The sequence below is a fragment of the Ammospiza caudacuta genome, chromosome 8, assembly GCF_027887145.1.
Source record: "Ammospiza caudacuta isolate bAmmCau1 chromosome 8, bAmmCau1.pri, whole genome shotgun sequence".
In the NCBI taxonomy this organism is placed as follows: Eukaryota; Metazoa; Chordata; class Aves; order Passeriformes; family Passerellidae; genus Ammospiza; species Ammospiza caudacuta.
Window position 1 is genome coordinate 33,141,531 of NC_080600.1, and position 12,401 is coordinate 33,153,931.

Sequence of the window (12,401 nt, forward strand, 5' to 3'; positions counted from 1 at the left end):
AAGGTGCAACAACAAAGCCAAGCTCAGGACCACGTGGAGCTCATGCGTATTTCAGGGTGTACTTTTATCTCATGCTCAGTATTGCGACATTCTAAAATACTTAGCATCAGGAGTTCATCATAAATATTTAGAAACACTGAATGGTAACAGCGGTGAACTTGTTCACGTTGCTAACACACTGGATGTAGTTGTACATTAAGCACCAGCAATAAGTTTCCTTTTTGCCAAACAATTATGTCAGACAAACATCTGGTTGTAGACAACATGGCTTCTGCATCAGACTAATACAGTTCTTATAGACACAGTCACACACATACACAAAATTACATTTCAAGGCTGGATATACTGTTTAATAATGCCACCGCTCCAATTTACTTCAATAGCTGCAGCAGAATTTGTTTGTTGGATTGTTTTTTCTCAGAAAAATTAAAGAAATATTGGCAAACAACGCACTTTACTCAGTTGTGTTACTATTTCATAGAGTACTGAGTGGAAGACGCTGTAAGAATGTGCAGCAGACTTTCTGGGTCATGTCAGACTATGGAAACATTCCTTAAAAAAATACCTTCCCCCTGCAAAGTCAGAATCACTCATTTTTTGAAAGTATATGAACTAAAACCCAATAATAAAACAAGAGGAAATATTAGCCCAAAGCAAGGTGATTTCCCACAAGAAGAGCACGGCCTCTAAAGTTGCCTCTCCTGGCAGACACAATCGGGATCAAAGCTAGAACAAAAAGAGTTAATACTGTCTCAGAAAAAAAGAAAAAGGAAGAAAGAAAAAAAGCTCTTGTGCAGCAATCATCACATCTCTTTTTCCAGTGATATAAACATCTTTGTTTGTTAGGCACTCCAAGTTCATGTCTCCAATGTTATTCCAACATTTACTTTTCTCAGTGTCTCACTGCCTGTATAATTTTCTTTTAATTAAGACTGGAAACATTCTGGAAAGCTTCTTTGGATAATGCACTTTCTTTGTGTGTTGTTTCTCATCAGCTGAACTGCATATTACCAAAGAAGGCTGCAGAGAGTATTTCCTGTAATATGAAAAGATTCTCTTGAAGATATAGGGAACACTGCCCTAGAAAGTTACTACTTTTTTTTCCTCAGAAACATAAAAAATCAAAAATAAAAATTAAAAAAAAAAGGAAAAAGAAAATGTTCATCAAGTTGTTGGTGTGATGGAGTTCTGTTTGGCCCGTCCCATGAGCTGTGTGTCATCTGGCACACCATTGTTGTCCTGGCTCAGGAATGATGCATCCAGCCCTGCTCCAGGAGGCCACCTCTTGCCTTCTTGGAGTGCTCCTGTGTGTTTTGTGTGGCTGCTCAATGGTCACCAAGCCCAGCACACAGCCTCTTCCTCGACAACCTCACAACCTCAGCCTTGGACAGCATGCTGACCTTCCAGCCATAAACAGTTGCAGTAGAAGAGCCATCTCCAGACAAATATCCACAAAAGCTCTGCAAATGGTCCATTTGAATTCTTGTCCTTGTAAGGAGATGTGCTGTTTACAAGAAACACAATTAACCAAAGGAAAAAAAAAAAAAAGACCCTACTGTACAATATTTACATCTAGAAGCTGGGCCGGTATTTGGTCCATAAAATCAATTTTAAAAAAAAATCATATAGGAAGTAATCCAGTCCCATAGGATCTGTCCATCATCAGCTGTTGGTAAAGGTCCTTCCAGGGGAGGCCTCGGGCCTGTAATCATATTTATTCAGTGTACTGGGGTAATAGGTTGTCGTGTACACATTGGTTTGCTGCAGTGGATAGAAGTTGGTTCTGTCGTCCGGTATCAAGTTGTTCTTGTTAAGTGTCTGTAAAAGAGAAGAGGAGATGACAGGTATGGCCACAGTGCCACACAATTACTCTTTTCTACCTGCAGGCACCTCCCTCTCACCTGCCTGCTCCAGACAGACTCTGCTGCAGCCACCACCACCTTCCCTCCGGCTGGGAGAGCAAGCTGGCACCTCGCGCTCGCTACGGGCTGGGCTTGGGGACCACAGCTCCTGCCGGGTGTCCCTCAGCTGCCCTGTGCTCAGCTACTGCTGGGGATGGAGCCAGAGCCCTCTCCAGGGACACGGAGTCTCCTGGTGGATGGCGTGTCTGAACACCACTGTCACACAAAGCCATGCTGGGCCTACACGAAGGCTGGCGATTAACGGCAGCGCTCAGCTCTAACCTCATCCAAAATGCTCATGGCTCAGCTCCAACCTCATCCAAAATGCTCATGGTACAGCTTGTGGCTCCCTCTCAAAGCAGGTGCCAAACGGTGCCAACCTTTTCCTCTTTGGAAGAGCAGGTGTGCATTTACCTGATCTCCATCTCCATTGGTAGATATCCAGGTTTGGACCCCCCGATATTAAGTGTGTCACTTCTGTAAGCTACAGTATAAGTAACAAATCATGGTCACTTTTGGAAAATCTAAAATTGCTTTAAAAAATTTAACAACCACGTAACAATTGTCGGAAACAATAACATAAAAAATTAGAATGACAAATGCCCGTTTTACCAGAAAAATTTAGAAATGTTTTTTTCTCCCTCCCCTCTTCCCACCAACAAGCAGATGTCCCCCTCTCCCCAGATTAAAGACCATTGCTATGCCAGCTGTTACCTATGTGCAAGGATAAAATCACACTTTGTGTGTATGTGTGCAATAATTCTATGGAACTTTCTCCATCCTCACAGTCATCTGATTTCTATGAATTTTTCTGAGTTACTTTTATCACAATTTTTTCACCTAACCCCTGGCTTAAATTTCTTATGCCTATCTCTGGTCTATGTCACTCCAAAGTGCACCTTTAATGGCTGTTGTGCAGGGAACTCAGTCCTTTGATCTGGGAGTCAACATCAGGCGTGCTGCTACAGCATCCTTATCTTCAGGGAACATTTAATTAACAGCACATTTAAGGGAGTATGAGCATCTCTCCCGTCAAGAGCAGAGATGGAGAGGTCTAATGAGCCAGCTAGTCCAGGGCCCTAATGGCTGTTCTGGCACGATCTGATGCTGCTTTAGTGAGGAGCCACTTCACCTCAGTTCCCCCTTGAGACAAACCCCTCCTGCCTGACCCAGCTCAGGGCAAGGTGAGAACTAATTAACTAATGCTTGAATCCATGAACTACCCAGCTCCTTCAGCTTTACTCAACCCACTGAACTTCAGGCAAAGTGGCTCCCTCAGCAAGGTGAGAAATCTCTGCTCTGCCTGAGGGCAGGTGGAAGTTTGTGGGGAAGGCTCTGTTCCCCCAGCCCCAGCAGGGTGACCTGACAGCAGTGGGCTCCCTACTGCACAGTCAGGCTTCATCCACATCCCAGCTGTGACCACTGAAAGGATCAGCTACCCTGGGCTCAAAGACAAGACCACAGGCAGTACATTTATCTCCCTGTTTCTTTGTAATCAAATCATTTTACTGCATGGGGAGGGGGAGAGGAGGAGGAAGAAAAGAAAATGTTTTCTTCTAATCAGCAGACTGACAGCTACAGCTACCTTGGGAGCTTACAACTCCCAATTTCATACAAGATGTTAGAAAGAAAAGCTTTCCTGTGCCAAAGCTACCCTGGCAAAGAAATCTCCCAATTGCTGAACCACCAAATAAGTTTTTCAGAAATAAGCACTGCCTGAAACATCTCATATGAAAACCAGAGGAGACCCAGCCCCCTCCTGGTCTGACTGCAATCTCCCCCTGCCCGGACTCCCTAAATTGATCCCATAGCACAACACTTGTAGGAACCAATGAGAGAATTCGTATAGGCATGCTCTAAGTGACAAATACTTTCAAGAAATGAGAATTTGTGCCCTGCAATATGGAAGTAAAAAAGGAAATGTCATGCTTTGCTCGCAGTCACCCAAAGAAATATTAAAGTAGTGTGGCCAACAGTCTGCAGCTTTGTGCTGGAGGCTGGGAAAGAAGGAAGCCAGCCTCAGTCCTCCAGTGCTTGCTATGCTTCCTTGGGAAATCCAATTAACTGCTCTGCGCCTCCGTGTCTTCTGACCCAGCTTGAGAAAAACAAAGTTTGAGACTCCCTGTAAAAAGGCACTTTTCTAAGTACTACCACCAATTATTTGGGGGGGTTGCTCTCTGGTGAGCCCCACAGATGTTCACACTGGCTGTACACAATGGCTACTGTTTGCTACTGATGTTCCTAGTCTGGAATACCCACTGCTGGCACCATAACTCCATGGCCACAGCAGGAAGGAAGATGAAGAGGCTGAGTCCCACTGCCACAGTTTCTCTGGACTCTCTTGACTTTCTCTAGTGCAGCATCCAGGCCTTGTCTGGTTGGTTAAGATTCATGGCATGACAGGATTGCCACCTCTGAAACTTAGTGAGATGAAAACCCTGACCTGCAATAGCTCAGGACCACCTTGATATAAGGACAAAGACCTCAGGACTCAACTTCTTTGGCTTTGGGATGGAAAATCTCTATGAGTTTTAACATGTTCCACAGTATTTAAAACTAGCCCATTACAACAGATTTAGCAATTAATTAACATGATTTGCATTTTTCCTTCTCTCTCTTCTTATGTTCATGTAGTACTTACTTAAGAAAAACACCTCAACCGGTCATTTGCTCTTTTTGGTTTTATTTTGGATGGAGGGTTTATATCTTAAGTAAATACCTCATAAAATGGCTTAGTGGAATTTATAATACAATTAGCCACAAATAATTTGTCTCTGGAAATGCTGCAGTGGCAGTACTGTCCTAAATCAGCATGATCAATGTGCACTGCTTTAACATTTCCCCCCACAAACTTATTGTCTGTCTCATTTTAATAAACAGATGATTAGGTTCCTTGGCACTAGAAATTGGTTGATATTTTGTAGAAGGGAAATTAGGCAGCAGTGAAATTTAGAGATGTACACAGACACACTCATGCATTCCCTGCAGGAGAAGAGGCTGCAGTTAAATCTCTCTGGGTTGACTCCTGTGCTGCTTTACTCAGAGTTTTAACCCCTGCTGTCATCCCACAGCTCTTCACAGTGACACTACAGAGATGGCAAACAACTTTCCCTTTGGAAGGCATTTCCTCATTGCTGTGTGGGTTATGCCATTGAGAACAGAGCCTCCTGACAGTCTGAACTCACTGCAGTTCCTGTGGGATGGGATCGTCCTGCTGCACCCATGGATGACCCCAGCAATACTGATCAGTCCCAACAGGAAAGGCAAGAGTTGTCACCAAAGTTGTCACCAGCTCATCACAAAACCCAACACAGACCAGGCCCTGGCTCCCAGCCCAACTCCTGCCAGTGTCTCATCCCCTCAGCCCCCTTGAGCCAGGTCCTCAGTATGACCAGGGCCAAGAAGTGCTTCCTGAAGACAATGCCCAGCATGTCCTCCTGGAAAGGACAGTCCTTTGGTGCTTTTGCAGGGACTTGGCAGTGGCTGCAGCAGCAAAGCTGACTGAAGCAGCCCAGCCAGCACTAGAGCTCACCAGAGTTTCAGGGAAGGAAAAGAGAGAGACTTGCCTTTGCAACCTGAGCCCTCCTGCACCCTCCAGGGCAATAGACCTGTCAGTCATCTCAGCACCTCCAGACCCTTCCAATGACACTTTTCCTGACACTCAACCTGTATCTTCCTCTTATTGTCTGCTTCCTCCCATATCAAACACTACTGACTGCCCTTGCCAGCAACTACAAGCTTTTACAACTGTCTGCTCAGTAAGCAGAAAGAACCAAAAGCCTGGTCAATGCTTACTGCTGCAAATTAGTTTTGATAAAATCTCTGTGCCATACACTTGATGTATTCCAAACACCAAGGAAAATGCATTTCAGGCCCTCATTTTGGTCCTATCCTGCCTTGAGAAGAAAGAAGCTTCTGGTATTTGTGCAAGCATAATATTCCATGTAAAAAGTGAGGCCAGACTGAGCTAATATGAAAACCTGTGGATGCACTTAGGAAAAGTACTCCATTTCACTAACAATTATTTCTTTTACCTGCTTCCTCCCTCACAGTATGAGCCATAACATCCTGGCATAGCTGATACAATTTGTTTCTTTTGGTCTGTTCACCACTAACCTCAGTTCAAGGGCCTGTTAGCAGAAGGAAAGCGCCCAGCACGCTCTAACACAGCCAAGTGGATCACTCAAAAGCAAGCCCAACTTAACTGCTTTCTTTAAATGACACCTTACACAGCCTTTAGGCTGCATTGGCATATGACTGATATAATTTGAAAAAATCTCTGACCCAGGAACTCTGCTTTGTCAAGCAGGAATGTTTTCATATGGACTACAATGGTTATGGCTTTAACAGACTGTAAAAAAGCAGCAGCTTGCTCCCTTATAGGTGATATGTCAACTAACCAAGAGATCCAGTCTTGTTGTTGGTGAATCGCATGTCTGTGCCAAGCACAGCAGAATCCTGAGTAATTCAATATTTATGGAATTACATGAACAATCTGATCACTCATGCAAGTGTGCAGTTAGAAGCGGAGGAGTCTGAGGGGAAGGGTCACACCATAGGCAGAGCATTCACAGGCTGCTTCTCCCAGTTCCTGCCCAGTGCTGGGTGTGTTAAACATGACTCTGTTGTACCACATGCATACATTTAACTTTGTTCAGCTTTCTCCATTGATATTTTTAGCCTAGGTCATCATTCAGATTTTCCATTTGTTCATTTTCCTCCAGCAAGACCTTGCCACTAGTTCCCCAAATTCTACCTCTGCTCCAAATCATTAAGTCATTATCCACTGACCTACTTGCTTACATTCTCCCAGATGTATCAAAACATCTTTACGCATAACAGTATGGGACTTCCAGTACTACTCAACTCCCATCCCACAGCTGCAAGTATAAGCTGTGTAAACATTTCTTACACACATAAACAGATCAAATGTTTCAATTTCCAATATGAAGTCATGAAAATTTCAAAACTTGATTTAAAAAGTAGATGGGCATCTCCCCACTCACAATTAAAAGGAAGCCCATATATTTTTGGAAAGTTAAGTGAAAATGATACTTCTAAAAGCTTCTGATACTCGTACAACTAATACTAAAATTAGGGCCATAATGTAATTCCCACAGGGTAACATATGATGGCAAGATTTCCTTAATCTGCTCATGTAGAAAGCACTCAGCTTTTCAGAGCTCAGCATTCTCTCTGAGCTCCAGATCTTTCTATTTTGGGGGTTGTGGAGGAAGAGTCAGCAAGTTTCCCAGGAGTTTTGTAGGTTAATCTTCACCAGCTATGCAGCACCAGAATCCCAGTGAAGTCAGTAAGCAAGGACAATATCCCCCAGCCTCACAGCTCCTCCACTATTTCTCTGTAAACAGGTATAATTTCACTTCTTCTACCTCCCACCCATGACATTTTCCTCTTTAGAAAGGTAAAAAATAAAAAAAGTGGGGGAACTTCCCTGGGCAGCTTCAAACATTTTTTTTTCAGTTTTTATGGTTACCACCACTTTAGCCTTTGGAGAGGCTGAACAATGCAGCGCACACCTTTGCATGGCTCATCAGAGACACGCTGCCTGTGCCATGGCTGCACAGCTTTAGGTTTCCACCTTGGAATTTTGTTTGTAATGTTGAACATCCCAGCGCACTACAGAGAAATCTTCCCCTTTCCTTCACCCCAGGATGAGTGCAGGCATGAAGGAACCAGGGGCAAGAACTTCAATCACTGCTAACCCTGATCATCCACTGTGAACACAGCAGAAGGTCTAAAATCAGGGTCCAGGGAGCAGACAGCAACTTTGTAGCCAACCCATTCCACTTAGTAAATCCAAATGAAGCCCTTGTGCATCCCTCGTCCTTCCGCTGCAGAAATGAAGGAAAACACTCCTGCTGAACTCAGCCACACAATTATCCCTAAAAGAATTGAGGCAGCCTTTCCAACTTTCCTAACAGCATCCAACAGACCTCCTGTAGCAACAGTGGGATGGCCATTACGCCCCCTCATTCCCCAGGAAAGTGGAGGGATAAGGGAATTGTGCAATGATGTAATGAAACCAAGATCCAACATTTAGGTTCTTTTGTGCTCCTTTTAAGCCATTTGCTTCTTGCAGTGAAATCAGATTGAGCAAAATGCCTTTTTGATGCAGATCAGCTGTTCCATGGAGCTAGACATGCCTCCTTGTTAAAGGATGTTACTTTTTGCTTTGTTGGAACATTAGCCAAATGACTCAGGGCTGTGGAAATACATTAATATTATGAAACATTTACCAAAGCTTGTACATCTCTGGAAGTACCAGGGCAGAGATCTTGGAATTATAATTAATCAGTAAATTTGGGAATAATTAGCATAATAATTACATTTCAACAAAATAAACCATACAACTAAAATAACCTCTTTTGGCAATAACTGAGAAAATACATGACGTCTGGCCCACCCACATGCTCTCTTTCTTCTGATCAACTGGATGCCACAACACTGCTGTGCCTCTTGAGCTAAGAATTACAAATAACCCTGGAAAGATGGAAAGTTGCCAGGAAGACCTTATGAGACCCATGTATTTTCTCCAAGCTAGGAGTGATTTTTAGGACTTGAATGACTCCTCTTTCTGATATTTCTTTAAAATTTGCTTAGTGTCTTATGCCAAGAAAACTATCTCACCTGATGCTTTTATAAAATCTCTTAAGCTCTGCCTACATGGAGTCAAAGGAAGCAGTGGCCAGGGTTTATGTATTGAGCTTTTTCCTGATGAATTCAATAAGGCTGTTTGCAGGATTTACAGTGAAGTGTAGATGTACAGATGAGGAACCTATTTTCTATATAAGAAGGTTATTCATCTCAAAAAGAGATACAAAAAAATCCCACTGGGACACTAAACTTATGATTGCATTTTCTTTTTGGATGGAAGCTTACCATATTTTTAGACTGGAGATTCTTTGTTCACTGTTATTGGTAAATAAATTAAACAACCCCCAAATGACAGCAGCATCTGTAGATGTGCTCAGGTTGACAATAGAACTAACATCCAATTATCAGAAAATGAATAGCTAAAGTTATTTATAGCTGTTTGAAAATAGCTATTTTATCCTTGCACTTAGGAGGGAGTGAAGTTATATTACTGCCATTGTAAACTTATAAAACCCTTCAGAGCTGGCAGCATAAAGGACCATTGTCAGAAGGATGCTTTGGCACATCTCTGACTTCAAGCACATGAGTAAGATGGCAAAACAAACTGCATGTAATAATAAGGCAAACTGAAGTATTTTTCTGAACTGGAAACTGAAGTCTGAGGAGGTCATGGAAACCTTCCCACTGGCAAGTGCAGGTGTCTAGCCTAAAGCTTGCAATTTAGCCCCAGCTTGCCTATGATTTGGGGGTGGCAACACCCATTACGTGGTGTCCAGACACAAAAGAGGAATTCAAGGCTGCCCCAACTGCTTCCCAATATAGCTGATGCACAGGATATAGCAGACATGATCTCAGCTGTGTGGGAAGGTGCAAACTGTCTCCTCATTGCACTCCTTGCCTTGGTGAATGCCCTTCCTGGGTGCCCCACGCACACAGAGTGTTACTAGAGAGGCTCAGCATCCTCCAGTACTCAGACAAATTCACCAGAGGCATAATCACAGCCCTTTAAATCTGACATTAATCACTGGGTGCAGGTTTGGAGCACTGGGCTGTACTGGGCTCCAACTGATGGCAACTAGTCTGGGTCTGTCTGGGGGCACAGCTCCCACTGCCCTGCTGCTCTCACTCTGAAGCAAGCAGCTTTGAGGCCTCAGAGCTGCTTATTCACCAGCACAAGTAATGCAGCCTCGTGCCAGCCCACAGTGCTGCATTTAGACTGAGAATTGCAAAGGTGTAACTGCAGTGGTGAAAAAAGAAGTAATAAAAATAAAAGTAAAAACTGGGCCCAATTTGCCATCTGCTAACTCCATTCAGTCTCTTATAGTCTTACTGCTTTCCAAATTCTCCCACCCTCTAAATAGCTGCTTCTTGATTATTTTCCTCAGGATTGCTTTATTTTCTCCCCATGTTGCCTCTCACCTTGTTATTTCCTCTGTAACCTCCTCAGGTCATTTTCCATTAGTCCTCTACCAGTGGCTGTTTTTTTGACACACCTCCCAGTTTAATATCTACTGCTCATTTAATTAACACACCGACTGCACTCTCTCCAAGGTCGTTAATGAAGATATTAAATAAAGCCAAACCTTGCATTACTGCTTGCAGCGTCCCAAACAACTCCTCCCCATAGCCCTGTTTGTCCCCATCAACAATTGCCCAATGTTCACAGTCCATTAGCCAGGTTTCAATCTCTACAGCAGCCTTCCTGTCCAAGCCAATTTCTATTTACACATCACAAGATTATTTAAGACACCAATACCACCCTCTTTGCTTTAGATGTATGGACGAGAGAAGCTACATTTTTAACCAGCTGAGAATCTGCAACTCTAACTCTGTGCAAAAAGTGATTATGTTTGATTTCTCCCTGCTCAGCATTAGGTCTTGGCTCAGCTGTCAGCTCAGCTGAACCACCTTTCATTTCATCAGGGTATGTGATGTGTTGCCTCTCAAATATTAATTCAGGTCTTCCTGCATATTAATACTGACACAGATTTGTTTCAATGAGTTTCCACTGCTGTAAGTGAAAGCACTGTTGAGTCAATCCCATTTGTTTCTCCTGGTTTCACTCTCTAGTATAGCCCGGGCTGCCAAATTTTACAGACAGAGCAGGATTTAACACCCCATTGATGTGCTTGGTTGAATGGGGAAGGCCTGGGCTTTTTCTAGCGATTGTGGGCCCGTATGCTCACAGATGCTCTGTCTGATCCCCAAATCCAACTGACATTTCCCACACAGACTTACTCATGCTACTTGTGGGACTTCAGTGCATTGCACTTCTGTAGCTTAACAGTGACTCAATTAGCAGGGCAGAAATGAGCCTGCTTTCTCACTAACACTTTTGTATTACCTTTGCAATTCATGGCACTGGGGGTTTGCCTAAGGTCCCTGATATTTATAAAGGTAATTGGAGTTGTTCATTAGCTGATTCTCAGAGACTCTGGGATAGAGTCCATCTAGATTCATTCACCCACAGATTTTCAGTTCTTTCCTGTATTCACATGCTTTGTGCCAAATCTCAGGCAATATTAGAGCTGACTCAACGAGGATTCCCCCAGCTCTATGGGAGTGCAGGCAGAATTACTCCTGCTTCCCCTAGGCCAAACCTCTTGTGTATATATAAATGATGCACCAGGGAAAGTGGCTGTGCCTGTTGTGTTTCCCCAGGCTGTGCAGCTCATGCTGTGGCAGCAGCCACTGAATCCTGAGCAGCCCTGAGCTCTCAATGATTCTTCAGGACTGTGCAGTCATGGTCAAGAAAAAAAAAAAGCTCAAGTATTCCATCAGTCCTCACTCAAGAGCTGCCAAACACTGGAAACTGAGCTCTAGTCCTGAATACTGACACAGCTATCTTTATTTTGTATGCATGTAGCTCAATTTCTTTATAACTCTACTTAAGAATCCATTAATTGCAAGTGGAACTGTTTAAGAAGAATAGCAAGGCAGCTCATCTCCAAGTGTAGCACAAAGGTTATATGTTTTCTGATATTTATTGTTTGTCTAATATTGTCTTCTCCCTTTACTCTAGCTCCCTGCCTCTTTCATGGCTCCCTTTAAAGTCTTCGGCAAACACATAATTAATTCCTCCTGCACATCTTGGTGGCACTGAGGATTTCCTGGTTCAGCTAATACACATAACACTTCTAGCCAGAGCTTTGATAAAGAGGAGAGAATCACCCCAAGCACTTGGACCAAGGGAGAACCATTAACTTCAAGCAAATGAGGAAAGGGTATATTTGAAATATTCCACTGCTGACCAGTAGAGGGAACTCATGTAAGTAAGCAGCAGCAAGTCCAGTGCAATTTTGTTATGCCCATTCCTGTAGTTCTTCAATTAATTATTCTTCCAGCACAGCTGGGTGGGTGCAGGCATGTGCATGTCAGCCTCAGAGAAATTAGGAAAGGGGAAAATTGCAAGAAAAAGGTAATATCAGTCATTAGATCAATTAGTGTAGCCGGAAAAATCAGATAAGCTTTAGAACACATCTGTCTGTCTTCAGTTCTGAAACAGAAGCTTACATGTTCAAAAACCTGCCAGATTTTCCAGCTACACTCATTGATCTAATTAAAAACAAACCAAAACTTGTCTGCCTACAAACAGATTATCACAGCTGCAGTAATACTTCTCCGAAGAAAGGCTCATGTGAGCATCCCTGATGATCTAGTTTGTGAGAAGGCAGAGCATGGACCATATCCCTAACCTGGCTGTAGAGGAGATGTGCCTGGTTGTAAAGGGGGAGCAGAGAAGGCTGAGTTAATAAACAGAAAAATGTGACAGGATACTGTGAAGCATCTACCCACAGTGTCAAAACTTCTTAACATGGCTTAAAAACAAAAAGTCATCTTAAAAGCCAGACTCTCTTAAAAATGGTAGGGAAAAGGGAACAGTGA

The 12,401-nt window shown here is 43.3% G+C and overlaps 1 protein-coding gene across 1 annotated transcript in view; it reads right to left on the minus strand.

Moving 5' to 3' along the window:
- Positions 1-1,584: 1,584 nt before the first annotated feature.
- The window catches only part of SEMA5B (semaphorin 5B), a 177,171-nt gene continuing 166,354 nt past the window's right edge, over positions 1,585-12,401 (minus strand). The window contains exon 22 of the mRNA XM_058809538.1: positions 1,585-1,818. Within this exon, the coding sequence (XP_058665521.1) occupies positions 1,663-1,818 (156 nt within the window). The 3' untranslated portion in view covers positions 1,585-1,662. The remainder of the gene's footprint in view (positions 1,819-12,401) is intronic.